The sequence below is a fragment of the Amphiura filiformis genome, chromosome 1, assembly GCF_039555335.1.
Source record: "Amphiura filiformis chromosome 1, Afil_fr2py, whole genome shotgun sequence".
Taxonomy (NCBI): domain Eukaryota; kingdom Metazoa; phylum Echinodermata; class Ophiuroidea; order Amphilepidida; family Amphiuridae; genus Amphiura; species Amphiura filiformis.
The window spans coordinates 88,754,142-88,774,549 of NC_092628.1; the positions used below are offsets into that span (position 1 = coordinate 88,754,142).

General features: G+C 36.2%; 1 protein-coding gene across 1 annotated transcript in view; it reads left to right on the forward strand.

Moving 5' to 3' along the window:
• The window catches only part of LOC140156599 (probable aconitate hydratase, mitochondrial), a 151,235-nt gene that overhangs the window by 107,587 nt on the left and 23,240 nt on the right, over positions 1-20,408 (forward strand). Inside the window, exon 19 of the mRNA XM_072179540.1 lies at positions 1,120-1,213. Within this exon, the coding sequence (XP_072035641.1) occupies positions 1,120-1,213 (94 nt within the window). The remainder of the gene's footprint in view (positions 1-1,119; positions 1,214-20,408) is intronic.

The following is a 20,408-nucleotide window of genomic DNA, read 5'->3' on the forward strand; positions in this document are numbered from 1 at the left end:
AGCATTACAAGTTATCAACCAATCAGAAATGCTGTTAAATGACCAGTAGTGTTCAGGGGGTTAAGTTAAGCCCAGAGTTAACTGAAAGCATTGTTTCTGATATGCAGTGTAAAGAATGTGTCATATCACTTGCAGCAATATTAACAACTAAGTTGCTTATTTGATGTTTGATTTAGTTTTAGATCGGCCCTTTATTCTGCCATTTATTTACAATCCTAAATGTGGGTACTGGATCTCAAGATCTACCACAACATTGGCAATAGGACCAAATATCAAAGAACAAAAAAAATATGAATTTTGAAGGACTAAGTAGTAAAAGGATGAATTGGAAAGTGGGAAGAGGACAAAATGGATGAACTGGGAAAAGGGCTAAACATGCTGGAGTGGACAATTGGGTTTGGACCAAATGACTAAATGTGAGAGGACAAAGAGAAATTTGAATTCCAATATGTTTCTTGCTTGGCCATACATCATGGGGATATCCACCCACTCTTTGACCTGGGAGATGTGTAATCACTCCCCTTCCCACTTTATAACATTACGGCCTACAATTGTTCAATCTCTCTAAAGAGATTCTCTTTTTCATTTCATTATTTATTTAATATTGAAATACTTGGTTATAAAAAAATATTTGCAGACATTTCATGAATTGCATACATCCGTGATAGTTAATATCACAGGAATCATAAAGGCCAATTTATTGCACAATTTCTGCATCTCAGTCCAGTGTGTTTGTTCTCCAAACTATCAGCCACCCATGCCCGTGCAGGAATTGAAAATGATCCCCTTTTCTTTTGGGCCCTAAAATATCCCATATATACACAGTGGTACTCCATTATATGGCGATCATGATTGAGAGAAATATGAAATGACAAAATATGATACTCGCCCTGGATGATGTTATTTGATGGTTGTCCATGACGACAAAATTTGGGACAAAACGACAATGCTTTCTTGGAGACGAGTCTTGACAGACTGGGTCAAGATTGTATCCCTTTTCGGAATTTCGCTTTGTAAATCCCAGGAGCTTTAGGAGCCATGTTTGTGCCTATCAGTATTCTTCATGGTTTGTCTGCATTTTAAGTAACCTCATGGGTAATATTATTTTCTTAATTTCAGTGCAATTAATAGTGAAAATGGAGAGATGAATAAAGTGAAGAATTTTTTGACCGGGGAATACGGAGCAGTACCAGATACAGCACGTCATTACAAGGTAAGTTATTCAAATGTACAAGTTTATTTTTACATGTTGTGGGTACGGAAGTCAATCATAATAAAATGCTTCAGCGCAACTTTGATGAGGACGCTTTCCACATAAGCTTTCAGCATAAGGAAATATGGAGATCAATTAAAGAGCAGGTACATAATGCCTCGACTTTTGATACAACAAACATAGGTCCCAGAAATATCAGAAAGAATTGGACAAATTTTCGGCAGGTATGGAATCAAACTCCCGGATCTTGCATCAAATGTTTGTTCTACTAAAAGATAAGGGATGAAATCATAACTCAACCATTGTTTAGGACAACAGAAACCAGCTCCAACCAGCCAGAACTGGCGGTAGACCAGTGGTCAAGTTTTGATTTCATCCCTAAGCCATAAATAGAAGATCGGTCTGGTGTAATTTGATCACATCCCATGCAGTGGGTGTGATATAGTTTATGTGGGAGAAACCAAGAAGACCCTGGCTGAAACCTCAAAGAACATACTAGTCTACCAAAACAGCGAGTTAACACCTCAGCTATTGCAGAACACAACAGATATACAGGACACAATCTTGACCTGGGAGGTGTAGTGAAGACAAGTTGGTACAGTGCGAAGTGACTGAGGCTATGTGCATAAAGAAGGAGACCAACCCTACTCTAAACTGGCTGTGAACTCTCAAGAATTTATGACACTTTATCTCGCTTGTTCCACTCCACAAGGTGTAAAATGGGGAGCTCTTACGGGTTAGTCATACTAGCGCCATTGGATTGCCAATGGATCTAAGGTGCTTTATACATACACAAAGGGCATCTCTGACCAAAACCCCAATAGGGTGTTACAGGGTTAAACCATAAAACTCTTGTGCGTTTGTTTGTTTGTGTGTTTGTTCACTCACTTTATTATTGTTGGTTTAAACTACCACAAATGGGCCTATAAAGTGGATGTGACATTATCAAGTGATTGATATTTACTTACTGGATAGTTGGTTTAGTAGTCAATTTACTTGACTATCTGCAACCACAGTTTATTATACCCATCCTCTTGAGTTTTTCACCAGGTATTCAGGTTGTTATCCTACCTTCTACCTTTATTTGCATATTCTTGTCCCGAATGTCTTTTCCTGATCTCTCCATTACATGGTAGCTGCATTTAGGGGTGTTTCACCACAACACTCTTGATTATTTTAGGTAACAAATTGCACCTATTGTGTCCCAATATGTATTGGCTTATTTTGTCAATTAATTTGGTCAGTTGCAGAGGGTTTTTATACCTCCACCATGAGGCATACTGTTTTTGCTGTGTCCATCCGTCTGCACCTCTGGATGCTGTATCTCGTGAATGGATAGGCGGATTGACTTCAGATTTTCAGGAAAGGTGATGGTCAGAAACTCTGGCTACTTTTTTGGGTGGTGTTCAAGGTCATAGGTCAAAAGTCATTTGAGGTCAACAAGTTTGTAAATTAAAAAATAGAAACTAAATATCTGTATGTCAGACAGTTTGCTCCACAAGTCGCTCTCTAAACATATTTAATATAATTGTAATTCCGAAACAAAAACAAAACTTTGCATTTCTGGCATGCTATTTTACAGGTTAAATATTGATCAAAGAATCTGAAGAACTTGTGAAGTGTTGTTTTGCATAATGATAGTGCACATGCTGATAAAGCACTAAAAGCATTAAAAGAAGGTAAAAAGGTCATCATACAGGCTGTCCCAAAACGTCTTACCTTAATTTGACGGTTTGTACAAGAAATTACGAGAGACCTGCCATCACTTCTGATGGCTGGGAGTAATTGCACAGGGGTACTGGCAACTGTTACATTGTAATGTCTGAAATTATTTCATTCATGGACACAAGAAGTGCAAAAGTTTCATCTGATGTTAGTCAATGGTGGTGGTTGGGATTTTATGACAAGGAATATATCCAACATCCTGTATGAAGTGGAGGAGCATCAGAAGGGTTGTTTCCCTTGTTTGGTCATCTTGGATGAAACACGCTGGCTCAAAATGTTTGCTCTGTTTTTTGTCTGAGATAATATTTGGTGACCAGGTGTCCGCTTCCTAACAAGTTGCTCAGAGCTGTAGGAGATGTAGATGCACAGAAGGGTATTTCCCCTGTTTGGTCATCTTGGGTGAAATACGCTGGCTCAAAATGTTTGCTCTGTTCTTTGCTTGAGATAATATTTGGTGACCAGGTGTCCACTTCCTAACAAGTTGCTCAGAGCTGCATGAGATGAAGATTCACAGAAGGGTATTTCCCCTGTTTGGTCATCTTGGGTGAAATACGCTGCCTCAAAATGCTTGCTCTGTTCTTTGCTTGAGATAATATTTGGTGACCTGATGTCCTCTTACAAACAAACAAAATCTTAAATTGCTCAGAGTAAATCTGTCTTACAAATTTCATCTCAGAACCTGTAATCATAATTTACTTACTGTAAGCTTACAGATGTGGTCAAATATTAAGTCAAGATCAACCAAAGCCAGCACTATACATAAGGGTGTGATACATAAGAGGGGGATCAACTTGGAACTCTCAGAGAATTTTACCAGGGTACATAATACTATTGTGCTGAAATATCAGTAAGATCAGAACATGTTTCACCCAGTTAGTGGATTTTTACAAGATGTCATCTGAATACCTACTTTTCCCAGGTTGTTTCTACTGATTTTTCTTTAAAGAGTTATACAGTAAGAAATAGCAAATAAGTAGGGATTTTGTGAAAAGCTGCTGCCTGGGCAAAACATGCTTCAATCTTGATATTTCATCACAATAGTAGTAGGTACCACAGTAAAATTCTCTGAGAGTTCCGAGTCGATCCGAGAAAAAAATGGGATTTTTTGCCACACCCTGCAGTACTGCATGTACATGGAGTGATTTAATTAACATTTTTGTAGTTACTCAGCTATTTCAGCTACTCTGTCACCACATTAATTTCCGTAGACATGTAGTAGACATACCTTGAAAGGTATTAGGATTTTACTTTGAAAATTCAAAGGAGCACTACTAGGTATTAGCAATTTAGAATTAACACATACCCTCTGATGAATATATCCCACTCAGGATTGCATTGATGAGGTTTCAGTAGCTGAAGCAGTTGGACAGTTAAATCACTCTTCCCAAACTTAGGCCATAGCTGCAATATGGGTACTTTCATGCAAAGTATGATATACATGGCAAAATTAGTAAAAGGGAAAAAACCCGTGTCATAATTTTAGAATATTCACAAACAACAACAGTCAACATTGATGGCCACATTTCAAATCACTTGAAAAGGTGGTGTAGTGTCAACCAATTCAGCTATACTGGGATATTTGAACAAAAAAATATTAACATGTCCTCTTCTCCGTTTAAAAAGGGAATTTTCATTAATGGATGAGTTTTCTTCATAGTTAGTAGAGAAAGTTTAAAACTCATTTTGGCAGAACTAGGGTAGTACCTCACAGGTCAGAGCTAGTTAATAGTACTCACAGTTCATCTGTGTTTATAGTAGAAAATGTGAAGATGTTGATTCAGTGCAGAATTTGGAATTCCTGGTGTTAACACCAGTTATATAGCATCAAACTACATTTAAAATGTGAATTGAGTGTTCATGCGCTTTAAGAGCAGTGTGTTTCATAAGTACTATATTCAATAGAAATTACATAGCAAGTGGATGAAGAAGGGTTCCTGTGGGAGAGAAGGGGTATTGTAACTAATGTTACCTAATTGCTAAAAGTTTCATATAAAAAACATCTACTGTATATGATGTAGGCCTAGTTTTACTGCTGCAGTTTTGCACTAAATTTTCATTTTCATAACTTATAGTCTTTGTACAAGTCTTGAGGTTTGATTGTCACAACATACAAAAAAATGGCCTAAAAACCCATATTTTGGTCCTTATTTCCAGTTAGTATAGTATAGTGCAGTATAGCCCTCTATAACAATACGTGTACTGTACAAAATAAACTGTCAACACGTCTGTCAATAGCCTCAGATTGAGCATGTTATATAGCGTATTCATTTGCAGACACAATTGTAGCAATGCATTACAATTTGAGCATTAAAATACCATTAAATTACAGTGTCCAATGGTAGAATTTTTCAGAGATGTTCTGTAGTGTGTTGATAATTAAGGTTATTAATTATTTTAAACTGTTGTGATTTGGTCATTCACAGCATCTTGCGAATGGTAGTGAGCTTTGGCAAAAGCTGCATTGCTCATTTCATAGCGAACGTGTAAAAGAATTCAAATATCACAGATATATTTGGTAGGTCCTGTGGTTCTTGGGTTATGTTGTAAAGAGGGCTGAAACAACAACACTTTTGTAAAACGTACATAACTCATTAACAACAATATATTAAGCAAGTTTTCAAGGTATAGGATTTGTAGCATGAAGTTTTGCAAAACATCAAGGTGTTATTTTTCAATAATATATGGATCTAGATGATGAAAATTGATTTTTTTTTTAGTTGCTTCGACCAACAATACCTCGTCTACCCTTAAGCGTATTTATTCTCAAAACATGTTCCCCAGGATCATTGGCTGTAAACCATATGAAAGCACCCCTGAAACATTGCCTAAAAATCAAAAGAAGTCATCCTATTTTATCCAGGAAATGATGTAGAGATAGACTTAGCTACCAAAATATATCCTGAATGAAAACTAATTTCCGGATATATTGTCAGCCTTCCCAGTACACACTTGACCATTGTCTGAGGGTTTGGAAAACTGATGAAAGCAGCTTAATAATCTAAAAGTAATTTATTCTGCTGCGATGTTTACATTTCATCAAAAACATGTATTGCATGACTACAACATCATCAAGTCAAGTTCAGTGACCATCAAGGGCATGTCTTAGCCTTTGATGGACAAGTTTACCCATAGCATCGGAAGTAAAAAATCTTCAAACAAATTTGATTTTTTTTTGCACCCAGAAATGCTTTGAGGACAAGTAGAATCTATGCGCACATTGTTGCAGACCAGTTCAATATGTGCAGTGACGATCTGTGCATCAACAAAGACTTAAAGTAGGAATTTCAGTACTGCTGTACTCGATCCAACCGCGATCGCATATTTCAAACTACAACTCGAACACACAACCTTGGATACAATACTAACCAATCACCTGTGTGTTGACATGGTTAGATTCACTTCCCCGTTATGCATGCACAGTCGCACACACTGGCGTACATCATTCCCAAAAATGACGAACTATGAACGTATGATCAGTGACTTCCGGTTCACTTCCGGATTTGCGATGTCATTTACAATCATGTGTGGTAAGCTTACGCAAGATAGCATGGCAATTTCAGCATTGTAAGGCCTAAATTGGTCTATTTTTGCTGGAAAATTAACCCTAACACGCCGGAGTACTACAAAATACTACTTGATATATATGCGCTGTTCGTGCATGCATCCCACATCATCCATGGTGTGATGACGCAATCGTCCTAAGTGATATATAGGCACGGTTTCGCGAAACTCAGTATAGGCTCAGTTAACCCTAACACGCCTGAGTACTACAAAAATACTACTTGATATATGCGCTGTTCGATGCGTGCATCCCACGTGGAGTGATGACGCAATCGCCCTAAGTGATATATATAGGCACGGTTTCGCTGGCCAGCGAAGCCCAGGACCCGTGGCAAAGTGTCACTGAGCCAGTGGTTGGCATGCGAGGGGTCTCGGGTTTGAATCCCACCCGGAGCAAACAACTTCTTTCCTAGTTTTCTCTCTTTATTCCTTTCTTCTTTCCCTTCCCATCGCCAAAAAGCTCCTGGCGGGTTAGGGTTAATGGGGGGTGTTTATTTGAAGGGGGCGTTTAATATTTTCTGCGCTGATCTGGTCAATTTTTTTACTGTGCAATTTGCTTAATTTCTTTGGCACAAATTGTTGGACCTTAACCATGGCATTGGCATCGAATCAGTAATCTATTCCTCAACCTCCCTCTGACACTGGAGTGAAATTTTGTTGTTATTGTAAAATGGGAAAGGTAGCAGAATTGAAAAAGTAGCTTAATCTTTTTATGAAAAAATTATAAAATAGTGTCCAGTTTGATATACTGCTCCTAAAGATGTTAATCCATTGTGTAAAACCGCAAAGTATCAGCTGTAATTTACCTGTATAAATTTCAAATTATGCTTAGTCCCAGAGTGTCACCAACCATTAACAATAAGTTATGAATGCATTCCAAGCAGAATTTGAATACCTACAAATTTTCCTCTGCCTGAACAAAGATGAAAGGCCAGGTTCTTGATTCTACTTCACCTATTTCTGTGGATTTACTGTAAGTGTCTTCACTCAGTGTCCTTACTGGGTAAAAATAAGCAAACCATTTTAATTGTATTGACCTTAGGATACAGCTACAAATGAACGTTAATGAAAAGCTTTTTGTCCATTTCCTTATTTTATTTCTAAATTGAAAAACATGGTGTACGGATAGGTTTTGACCAACAGAAAATAAGACTGACAAAGCTCAATTTTGAAGTGGTTTGTCCATGACGTAAAAACAGTAATCCCTAGCAAATTGGGAGAACGGAACTGAACTTACAACACTCCCAAATGAGAAGTCAACGCTATTCTACTCAACACTTGTAGAGTTGTTGGCCATATCAGAAAACCCACTTGAATGCAATATGCCTATGGAATTTCTTTGAATATACATGTATCTTGAGGAGAGTCAATTAAACATATAAGAATAAGGAACAAGTCATTCCCCAGTGGGAGAATATAGCATGAGCATAAAAGAAAAAAAGAGCATTTTGTAAGTATTTCACTTAAGTGTTCTATTTCAAGAACAGAGAGAAATCTGAGCACAAGAGACTAGAATTCTAAGGAAGCATGTTAAATTAATCGTAATAATTTGTTCAGAATTTTGCAATGCACAATGGTATGTCACAATTGGATCCACTCAGGCCAACATTTGGAAGTGGAAAATTGAGATGCAGGCAAAATATGGATTTAAAAAAAAATAAGGACATTTGTATTGCTTAAAACCAAAATGCCAGAGATATTATTCAATGGGGATTGTAACAATAGTATGTTTGGGTTAAGGTTAGCGACTATTTTAAACTGTCGCTATTTGGTAGTTCACAGCATCTTGAAAGGTAGGGAGTTTTGGCAAAAATTGGATTGATCATTCAAATATCACAGATATACTCATGTAGGTCCTCTGATTCTTGAGTTATGTTGTAAAGAAGGCTGAAACAACAATGCTTTTGTAAAATGTACATAACTCATTACCAACAATAAATCAAGTAAGTTTTCAAAGTATATGATTTGTAGAATGAACTTTTACAAAACATCAAAGTGTTATTTTTCAATAATATATTGATTTAGATAATGAAAATCATTTTTTTTTTCCGGCTGCTTCGACCAACATTATCTAGTTTACCCTTAACTGGGCCACTTGATAAGATAACTCAAGAGATTGTGTCACACATTGAATCTGGTGTGAAATCATGGCAACCTTTAAGGATTTCACTTATGCATAATACTGTCTTAAGGGGGGCCTTATGGGAAGTTTTGCACTTACGATACATGTGTTTTGTGGGCTAGTGTAAGGATGATGAAAAGTTGATGGCTCTTTCATTGTCGTGTACTTGCAGTCTTGTGGGAGTTTGTATGTACTTGTAATGTTGAAAAGTGAGCTGTTGTAAACTGCTTATCCACAAAAATAGCCTGTTAAGTAAAATTTCAAAGTTTTAGGGGCCTGAGCTTTTGATCCTAGCAGGATCTTTATCAAAGACTTATAATCTATATTAATATATAATTTTAGTGGGCACAACAAGTATCAGCATTATTACGTTTTGATGAATCCAAGTGTGTGAAAATATTGGATCCAAAACATAATAATGATAAAATTGGATGCTTTACGCCCAATATTATTGGTCTCGCTATGAGTTTTAAAATATTAAACTTGACTTTGTCTCGTCCAAAATTTTAAAACTCGTAGCTCAACCAATAAATATGGGCTCAATCGATCCAATTTTATATCACACTTGTCATAAAGATATCACCACTTTTATTCAGAAGATAGGCTTCTACAGATGGTTGAACCTGTGCTCTAATTGATATTACGAGTCACAATTCCAAAGTGACAACATTTTCATTGAATTTAAGTTCAAACACACCGATAATGAACATTACAGTGAAAGCCTCTTTAACTGACATACCACAATGAGCCGGCCTCTTTATCAAATAAAAGGGCTATGCAGGAAAGCACTCTTAAGGGTAGACTAGGTATTGTTGGTCGAAGCAGCCAAAAAATTGATTTCATTATCTAAATCAATATAAAATAATACTTTGATGTTTTGCAAAAGTTCATTCTGCAAATCATATACTTCGAAAATTTGTTTGATTTATTGTTGTTAATGAGTTATGTATGTTTTACGAAAGTGGTGTTGTTTCAGCCCGCTTTACAACATAACTCAAGGACCACAGGACTTATAATAAAAGTATATCTGATATTTCAATTCTTCTACATATTTGCTATGAAATGATCAATGCAATTTTTGCCAAAGCTCACTACCATTCACAAGATGCTATGAACTACCAAATCGCAACAGTTTTAAATAGTTGCTAACCTTAAGGGTAAACTGCTAATATTATGTCAGATGAAAAGTAGTGTGAAGAGAACTTCACTGAATTACCATATCCTCCTAAAAGTTTGAATATGCAGGCCCTCATCAATTTCATGGGCTTTTAGCCTTTTTATTTGCCTTAATTATAACACTGCCCAGCAGTATGCACATATTAAATATACATCCTGTTTTGTTTAGGTTAGGACCTCTGCTTTTGAAACTTGAGTCATATCAGTTAGAAAGCAACACTCAGCTATTGAACAGTAAAAGTTGGCATTCATTTGTAGATTGTTCCCACAATCATATCGATAGACTAGCCCCTCAACAGAGTGTGGCAACCTAATGTCACAATTTTCTGTGACATGCATCACTAAAATCCGGCTTGCTGATTGGCCACACGGATTGTGAAATCAACTCAACAAAGAGTAAACGTGATTTCACTCTGAGATTGAACAGTAATTTGGGATCACTCTGTAAGGAGTGAATCTAGATTGACTAAGTAGAAGAAAAAGAATTCATGACTAATCGCTCGGAATAGAGTGAGAATAGTTTTCCATCTTAATTTACATTTACAGATCACTAAGGTTATTTGGCTTACATTTAGAACATCAACATCATAGGCTGCTGTACAAAACAGATTTTTAAGAAACAAAGCAGAAAAGAAAAGTAATATACCAACTTTATTTGGGAACAGCTGGAAACTGTAACAACAAATGAGCAAACGGTATGCTAAATAATCTTTCTCAAAAGAAAAATTTTGTATACAAAATACACACAAAATAAATTAATGATCCTTCTGTAGACATTGTGATAAATGCCATATGTCTGTCGTATTTTATTTAAACATAGGAAATGTAAGTGATTTCTGTTGAGATTTCCCTGTAGTGAGATACATTTGTCGCATCTTTAGATGTGTTATTGCTTGAGGTATGAAATGAGATGAGAGAGACATACAGTTCTTTAACACTGTTGCTTCTTGTATAACACACTTTAGTTTAGCTTTCTAATCACCTTTGTGCCTGCCTTTGGTAAAATGCCAAACTGTAGTATATAGATTCAGATTTTCAGGAGGGATATTGTGTTGTGAAATAACTTCAAATTACATCTTATTGACTGTTGTGTGCCTTTATTTAAGAGTAAAATGTTGTGAGGCAAATGTTGCATCAGAATTTTATTGCAAGCGCAACTTTGTGTGGAAATATATTGCAATATCTCCAGTAGTACAGATACAATATATACTTAATAAAGTTATAGGAAACACAACTTTTGTAACTATGAAATCTGGGTTGTAAGGGTAAACTTCATAATAGTCTGTTTCATAATTGCTATGATGTAATAAAGTCAGTCAGTAACGCCTAGAATTCTATTATTGAGAAAACTCATACAATGTCTATCCTTTGTTCTTTGGTGATTTGTGTTCTGTATGAAATCTTTGCGTACATATTTAGCTTAATTAAATCTTTACCATGTAATCTTCACCATAAAATATGTTGTCTCAAAAAAGGGTAGATTTAGTTATAGAAGACAAACAACTTACGTGGGTGTATTTATGAACTCTAGATGTGTGAGAAAGGGTAAACTTATCTGTTATGCAATCTTATGATTGAGGGGTCAAAAAATCAGCAATTGGACTAAAAAACTTTTATTTATGCAACAAATAACTTGCGTAGATGTGAACTTTGGATGTGTATGAAAGGGTAAACTTAGATTTCATAGAAAGGGTAAACTTACATGCAAGATTTTTGTGTGGTGGATTTGGAAAGAATAAATAAAACAGCAGGAAAAATGAGATTTTACTCCAATTTAATCCAGTGGGAATAACGTTCAAAAAGTGTGCAATTTTACTAATGCACACTGGGGCTTTGAGACAAACTATTAAAATAAGATGGCCTTACAAATTAAGATGGCAAGTGATGTTAACAAGTTACATCTCGTCATTCAAATTGTATATCTAAATATATACTTATCCAAGTAATAAGTACCGACCATGACAAAAATAAAACCAGGTTTTATGCATAAAATCACAAAAAAGACAATTTGGTAAAATATTCTTTTCCCTTGGTTCTCAGGTGATTTGTGTATTGTATGAAGTGGTTTTGTTTTATGTTGATCTACTTCTCACACAAATCTTTAACAACATTCATCTTTATCTTTCATGCTGAATTTATCTACCCCATTCTTTTGAAGGTGCTTGAAATTGGAAAAGAATATTTATAAGATTCAATACTTGTGCGCTGCTTATATTGCGGATTTCAGTTTGTAGGAGAGAAGTAAAAAGTATTAAATCCTCAATGATTTCACCATAGATTTGCAGCTCACAAATCTGCAGAACTGTTTAATGTGCTGCATGAAAACTTGTTTTACATGCAAGTTGTTTTATGGCACAGAGTCCTGGTGTCGCATAATGAAGCTGATAGAATTAAATTATTGCAAGTTGTTTGTTTCCTTTATGAAAGTTATAGTGCTTCTTTGTTTAAGGTGGTGCTACACCCCTTGATAAATTTGTGACTATTTTTGCATTTTTCTCAAAAAATAATAACACGCTGGTAACAAAAGTTATGTGTATTATAGCGGTAAGGAATTCAGTTACTACACTGGAATTTCAGTGACTCAAGACAAGCGGTACGTTATTTATGATAAGAAAAGAGGTACTACTAAAATGTACCTCATTTCTTAACATATATAATGAATCCCTGTCTTGAATCTCTGAAATTGCAGTGAAGTAATTTGATTCCTTGCCCCTATAATATACATAACTTTTGTTACCAGTGTGTAGTTACTTTTTGAGAAAAATTAGTCACAAAATTTATCAGGGGGTGAAGTACCACCTTAAAGCAACTCCAGTAGAATCTACCCACAGGAAGTGCAGTGGATCTGGACATCTGTGACCAAGATGACTTGTCATCGAAAAGTGAGAAAAAGTTATTGGATTTGTCTAACAAAAAAGCACTATTGGACTGAAATGATCCTACAAATGAAACTCTTTAGTGCCATGAAAGTACTTTATACTGTAATCTGTAGGTAGCCGATTGGACAAACAATCAACAGTTGCTTGCATTGGAATCCCCAGGGATGTATTAAGACTTGGACAAACAGGTAGAATTCGCCCCTTTGTTGTTTGCATAGGCTCAAGTTGGTATTTCTGGAAATACGGACATTGCATTTATGTTTTTGCATGGATTATTATGCAACCTGATAGCAAGGCTATGACCCTGTACACACCATGGAAGTATGCGCATGTCTTCTTTCGACAAAGATTAAAAGTGCTTCATTCAAAAAAGCTAGCAAGATTGTTTAGAAGCTCTATTTCTAATGTCTACGCTCGTTTCGTACAACAAAGTAATCATGTGGCTGTTACCCTCCCTAGTAGCTGAGATCAAAGTTCATATGCATCACAGTGGTCTCTATCGCATGTATCAGTCTATTTCGCATCATATTATTTTCAACGTTTTCATTGGATTTTACCCATTTAGAAATTGTTTTATTCAGTTATAAAAACAACTCATTATAGCCATGGCCGAGGAACCATGTTTATAAAACACTTAGTGTTTGTTGGGGGGAAAAGACAGACATTTGAGTCCCAGCAATTTGAGTCAACTTAACAAGTTATTTTTCTTGTGGAGATACCATATATAGGTCTGAGTGTCTGAACTTCAAAATCAAGTGACAAACTGAAACGCCACAAGAAGTTACAAGTTTGTATCCAGTTACAGGTACTTTCTACATCTGTTACAGGAAGTCACCTCTGTGTTATATACATAGGCTAAAACTCCTGCGGTAATTTAAGTGTACTAATTCAATACGGCCAGGCAGGCAAGGATATGCCGACAATCACTCATGTGGTTTGCTGCTGGGCCGGCCAGGCAGTGTTTACACATAAACACTCATTGCAGTTCAACTGTCTCCTTATTTCATGCAGTGTTGCAAAATAAATTCCAGCTTGAATCATTGGATAAATCACCATAAACTTGTGGTTTCTCTTTAGCTTTGGGTGCTATAGGATAAGAAGTGACCAAACCTTGTGGTGATAGAAGTTGAAAAAAATGAGCAAATTTCCACATGATCTTTGTTTTATACAGGCCAGGGGGAATGACCACAAATCATGATGGACACTTCACAAAGTAGGCCAAATAGGCTACCAAATTGCAGCTTTAGTAACCCGTATTGTGTACACTTGTTTTGAAAAACAGTTGAAGTGATTTGCAGGTGATGACTTGTACTCCACAGTTATCACAGGAGAATCTCAGTAATATTTTCTTTATCTGTGTTTATTTTTCGTATTGACTGTCAGTGACCATGTACACAAATACACTGACAGGTTATCCTATAGAGCTTAATCACAGTAAGGGTCAGGAAAGAACATGGAAATCACTTTTGACTGGACATCTCAACCCATAACAATTTAAAATGTCCGAAGGACATCAGTTAGTAGAAACCCAACTCTTGAAAATTGGTATGAATGGTAACAATGGCCATATACTACTTGCAAGAGTCAGGTAGTTACTACAATCTGAAACAAAACCTGTAATCGCAGTAAAAATGTGTCTTATCAACAGCAGTAGATAGCTACTCTATCAACACTGATATGAGCAGTAGGTAGCTACTTCATCAACACTGATGTCAGATATGGTTATCTACTTCATCATCATTGACATCAGCAGTAGATACTTACATCATTAACACTAATATCAGCATTAGATAGCTGCTTTGTCAATACTGATATCAGCCGTATACAGCCAGTATATAGCTGCTTTATCAAACTGATATCAGCAGTAGATAGCTACCTTTTTCTTTCTTTTTGTTACTAGATATTTCATCAATACTGATATCAGCAGTAGATAGCTACTTCATCAAGACTGATATCAGCAGTAGATAGCTACTTCATCAAGACTGATATCAGCAGTAGATAGCTACTTCATCAATACTGATATCAGCTGTAGATAGCTACTTCATCAAGACTGATATCAGCAGTAGATAGCTACTTCATCAATACTGATATCACTATTAGCAATGTTAGATAGCTATTTTATCAACACTTCTTTATATCAGCTGTTGAGTACTACTTCATTAACACTAACACTAATATCAGTAGTAGATAGTAACTTATGGTGGTATCAACGGTAGATATTTATTTCATCAACACTTACATCAGCAATAGATAACTTCTTCATCAATACTGAATCTGCAGTAGATAACCACTTCCATCAACATTGATAACAGCAGTAGCTAGTTATATCATCAATACTAACACTAATATCAGAAGTAGATGGCTACTTCATTAATACTGATCATATCAGTGGTAGAAACAGTTGCATCAATAATTGATGTTTTCTGTTGAATACTACTTCATCGACACTGACATCAGCAGAAGATAACTGATTAATCAACACTTATATCAGATATAGATAGTGACTTCGTCAAGACTGATATCAGCAGTAGATAGCTACTGCATCAACTCATCAATTACCAATATCAGTAGCAGATAACTACTTTATGCACATTGCTATCAGGAATAAATAGTGACTTAATCAACACTGATATCACCAGTAGATAGATAATTCATCAATACTGACATCAGCAGAAGATAACTACTTCATCAACACTGATATCAGCAGTAGATAGCAACTTCATCAACACTGACATCAGCAGATTGTTACTTCATCAACACTGACATCAGCAGAAGATAGCCACTTCATCAACACTTATATCAGCAGTAGATAGTTACTACATCAATGTTGGTATAGATTCTTCACCAATACTTTATATCAGCAGAAGAGAGCTACTTCATCAACACTGATAGCAGTAGATAGCTACTTTATCAACACTGATATCAGCAGTAGATAAGTACTTCGTCAATACTGGTATCAGCAGAAGAGAGCTATTTCATCAACACTGATATCAGCAGTAGATAGGTACTTCATCAATACTGGTATCAGCAGTAGATATACTAATTCATCAACACTGATATCAGCAGTAGATAGCTACTTCATCAATACTGATATCAGCAGTAGATAGGTACTTCGTCAATACTGGTATCAGCAGAAGAGAGCTACTTCATCAACACTGATATCAGCAGTAGAGAGCTACTTCATCAACACTGATATCAGCAGTAGATAGCTACTTCGTCAATACTGGTATCAGCAGAAGAGAGCTACTTCATCACCACTGATATCAGCAGTAGATAGCTACTTCGTCAATACTGATATCAGCAGTAGATAGCTAATTCATCAACACTGATATCAGCAGTAGATAGCTACTTCATCAATACTGATATCAGCAGTAGATAGGTACTTCATCACCACTGATATCAGCAGAAGAGAGCTACTTTATCAACACTGATATCAGCAGTAGATAGCTACTTCATCAATACTGGTATTAACAGAAGAGAGCTACTTCATCAATACTGATATCAGCAGTAGATAGGTACTTCATCAACACTGATATCAGCAGTAGATAGCTACTTCATCAATACTGATATCAGCAGTAGATAGCTACTTCATCAACACTGGTATCAGCAGCAGATAGACTACTTCATCAATACTGGTATCAGCAGAAGAGAGCTACTTCATCAACACTGATATCAGCAGTAGATAGGTACTTCATCAATACTGATATCAGCAGTAGATAGCTACTTCATCAACACTGATATCAGCAGTAGATAGGTACTTCATCAATACTGGTATCAGCAGAAGAGAGCTACTTCATCAACACTGATATCAGCAGAAGAGAGCTATTTCATCAACACTGATATCAGCAGTAGATAGGTACTTCGTCAAAACTGGTATCAGCAGTAGATATACTAATTCATCAACACTGATATCAGCAGTAGATAGCTACTTCATCAATACTGATATCAGCAGTAGATAGGTACTTCGTCAATACTGGTATCAGCAGAAGAGAGCTACTTCATCAACACTGATATCAGCAGTAGAGAGCTACTTCATCAACACTGATATCAGCAGTAGATAGCTACTTCGTCAATACTGGTATCAGCAGAAGAGAGCTACTTCATCACCACTGATATCAGCAGTATATAGCTACTTCGTCAATACTGATATCAGCAGTAGATAGCTACTTCATCAACACTGATATCAGCAGTAGATAGCTACTTCATCAATACTGATATCAGCAGTAGATAGGTACTTCATCACCACTGATATCAGCAGAAGAGAGCTACTTCATCAACACTGATATCAGCAGTAGATAGCTACTTCATCAATACTGGTATTAACAGAAGAGAGCTACTTCATCAATACTGATATCAGCAGTAGATAGGTACTTCATCAACACTGATATCAGCAGTAGATAGCTACTTCATCAATACTGATATCAGCAGTAGATAGCTACTTCATCAACACTGGTATCAGCAGCAGATAGACTACTTCATCAATACTGGTATCAGCAGAAGAGACCTACTTCATCAACACTGATATCAGCAGTAGATAGGTACTTCATCAATACTGATATCAGCAGTAGATAGCTACTTCATCAACACTGATATCAGCAGTAGATAGGTACTTCATCAATACTGGTATCAGCAGAAGAGAGCTACTTCATCAACACTGATATCAGCAGTAGATAGCTACTTCATCAATACTGGTATCAGCAGAAGAGAGCTACTTCATCAACACTGATATCAGCAGTAGATAGGTACTTTGTCAATACTGATATCAGCAGTAGATAGACTACTTCATCAAGTAGATTTTCTTCCGTTTTCCGTAAAACAGAAAACTTTGGACTCTAGGTTAGGTACATCCAGGATAGGTAGGATGTGAAATATTGCCACTAAAAAAAGCAAGTACAGTAGATCAGATTGAAATCTCAAAATTCACTTCAATACTGACATTGACATGAGAAAAATATTTTTCCTAATATTAATACCATCTGCTAGCAGATATACCTGTAATGGTAGCTATCTAACAGGTGTCAATGGCTGGTGATTAGGAGTGGAGAGAACTCCTATATCTAACAGGTGTCAATGGCTGGTGATTAGGAGTGGAGAGAACTCATATGTCTGCATTGATTGACCTTTGTCATCAGAATAATAATCATTTCTCAGCTTTGTGTATAATATGTCAAATTCATCTTCAATAGGGAAGTTAATTACAGGTAAGTGCTTATCTACAACCCGATAGTGCCAGCCAGGAGTATTAATAGCGATTAGTTCAAAGACTTCCTATATAGATGCGATGTAGATAAGTTACGTTATTCCCTGCAAGGTGTTTGAATGAAACCTTAGAAACTGTGACGCATCAAGGAGTTACTTCACATAGTTGCATCTAAAGTTTAAACATATGCATGTGGTTGAATGCAACATGGAGATTATGTGCTAATCTAGTTCAGTGTATGCATATATGCTGAATAGGAAGACTATGAGAATTTGGTTATGTGACTGACACGGGTTGAAGATTAGAGCATCAATACCTGATTGAACAGTCACACATCAGAAAATATCTTAGTAGTATCCCACTAATAATAACTATAAAACCGCAAATAATACATGTATCCCCACGTTCTGTTTTAATAATTACAGGGGCATAATTATGCAAAGTGAATAGTTCCAATTAAAAAATTACTCACAAAAAATGCCTGGGGCCCTGTCAATGAGGCTTCGTGCCATCCAATCAGATGATTCATACTACAGCTCTCAATGGGTAGCATTCTTCAAAGTTGAAATACCCAAATATTTACTTGTGAAAAAAGTTTTGTTATTTATTTAAGGGCCTACCCTGAACATGTGTGATCTACCTACCAATGCATCAGTTAAACCACATTCTTGCATGTAAATATGTAACATGAAAAGATTGTATGCATTCCTCAACACCACCAGTCATTCAGTGCACATTTTTTGTTCACAGAATCGTGTCATCAATTCCTCGCACGCGTTAATTATAAGTAAGGTAGTGTTTACTTCAAGTGACATGAATCCCAAATTGTAAAAAGAGACCTCAGAGATAATGGTAGACCTCATGTAAGTTGATTTTAAAACTAGAGCAAAAGAGCAATCAATTCAAGAGCTGTGGGTTTCCTCCTATATTATAGTTTCAAAGTGCTTAGCTTACATGCATTAATCTGTGGTGATGATGGCAAGTGGCACCATACAACTACCCACTGATTCTGACCAACATTTTTCCCAAATAGAAATTCTTGTTTCAAGAAGCAGTGGGTTTTTTTCCCTCTGTAATGCTTGATAATTTGCTTCAAATACCAGATTCTTTTTTTTTTTTTTCCGCTCAATAACTCAATTTTTCACAAAGCTTAACTATGCTAAGGTGTAAGGATGGCCCACTTGGCAGAACTCCTTTTTTCACAATCGTTAACTCAGCCAAGATGTAGGGATGGCTCACATGGCACAGTACTAAGGTGAGAAAGGCTAGCACTGTGCTCACTTATTTGTCTGGTTATTACATCAGTATGGTCATAGCCTCATAACAATCTGGACAGGAATTTAGACTGCAGTTCAGATGATCAGTTGAAATTTGTAAATAATACTATATAATTAAAAGTAGATAGATAAGATATAAACAGTTCTTGTAACATATCCAAAATGAAAGGGAAACCATCTTCAAATTAAAATTGATTATCAAGATCATAACTTTGGGGCATAAAACGGTTCTCACACCTGTTGATGTTGTGCTCATATAAGTTTAATTGCATTTGGTTGATGCCGACAGCAGCATTGTAGGAGAACTATTAAAGAGACAATTAAGAGGTTGATTTCCCAAGTCTCTGTAGCCAGCCTGTGGGTCATTCTTGATTGCTTATGACGTTTGATGACATGTCAAGTAATATCATATTATAAGCCTTCAGATTATACTGTAACAGATTCCTTTGAAACAAAATCTGGCAGCTGTTGAGGGGATTGGTCTTGAATAAGTCTGATGTGACCAGAGTAAATTTGTATGTCCGTCGCCGTTACTACATGTATTTCTTTTTTCTTTCTTTGTTTATAATTATATGTTTCCTCTCCTCTCCTTTCTTTCTTCCTTCCATGCAATATAGTCCTGTGTTTATTTTTTCCTAAATTTAATTTTGATGTACACAGATTTACAGATGATATGATAGTATCCATGGTTCAAACCAATGCGTCCACAGCCGGTGTGTACAGCATGCACAAAACATGTAAATGTTTGAACGTATGTTATGAACAAACTGAAAGACAGACACATTGCATGAGCTGGCTTTGTCGCTAAAAACACTCAAATATGAATAGATGCATAAAAGTATTGATGAGTTCAGAGTCACATAGGTCAAAGGTAATTTGAGGTCAACTTGATGAGGAACCGTGAAAGCAGGTGACACTTGTAGTTCAAGAACCACCTTGTTTAAGATAAAGTAATGATAGGAAGATGAAAGCAAATGTATTATTTGTTATGATAATATTGAATACTGGCAGTTTCTACTTGTCCAGGAGCATGGCTTTAGCTAGGTTAAAATCTCATGGATCCAAACTACAGACAGATGGGTCATATTAGTTCATGGGTGTGTTGTATGTTTCTTCTTTATGAGATGTATCAGAAACTGCATGCAATTTCAGCCTTGTTTAGGTATACATTAGGGTGGGCCAAAAAACACTTTTTTTCTCGAATCGACTTGGAACTCTTGGAGAATTTTACTGGGGTACATACTAGTATTGTGCT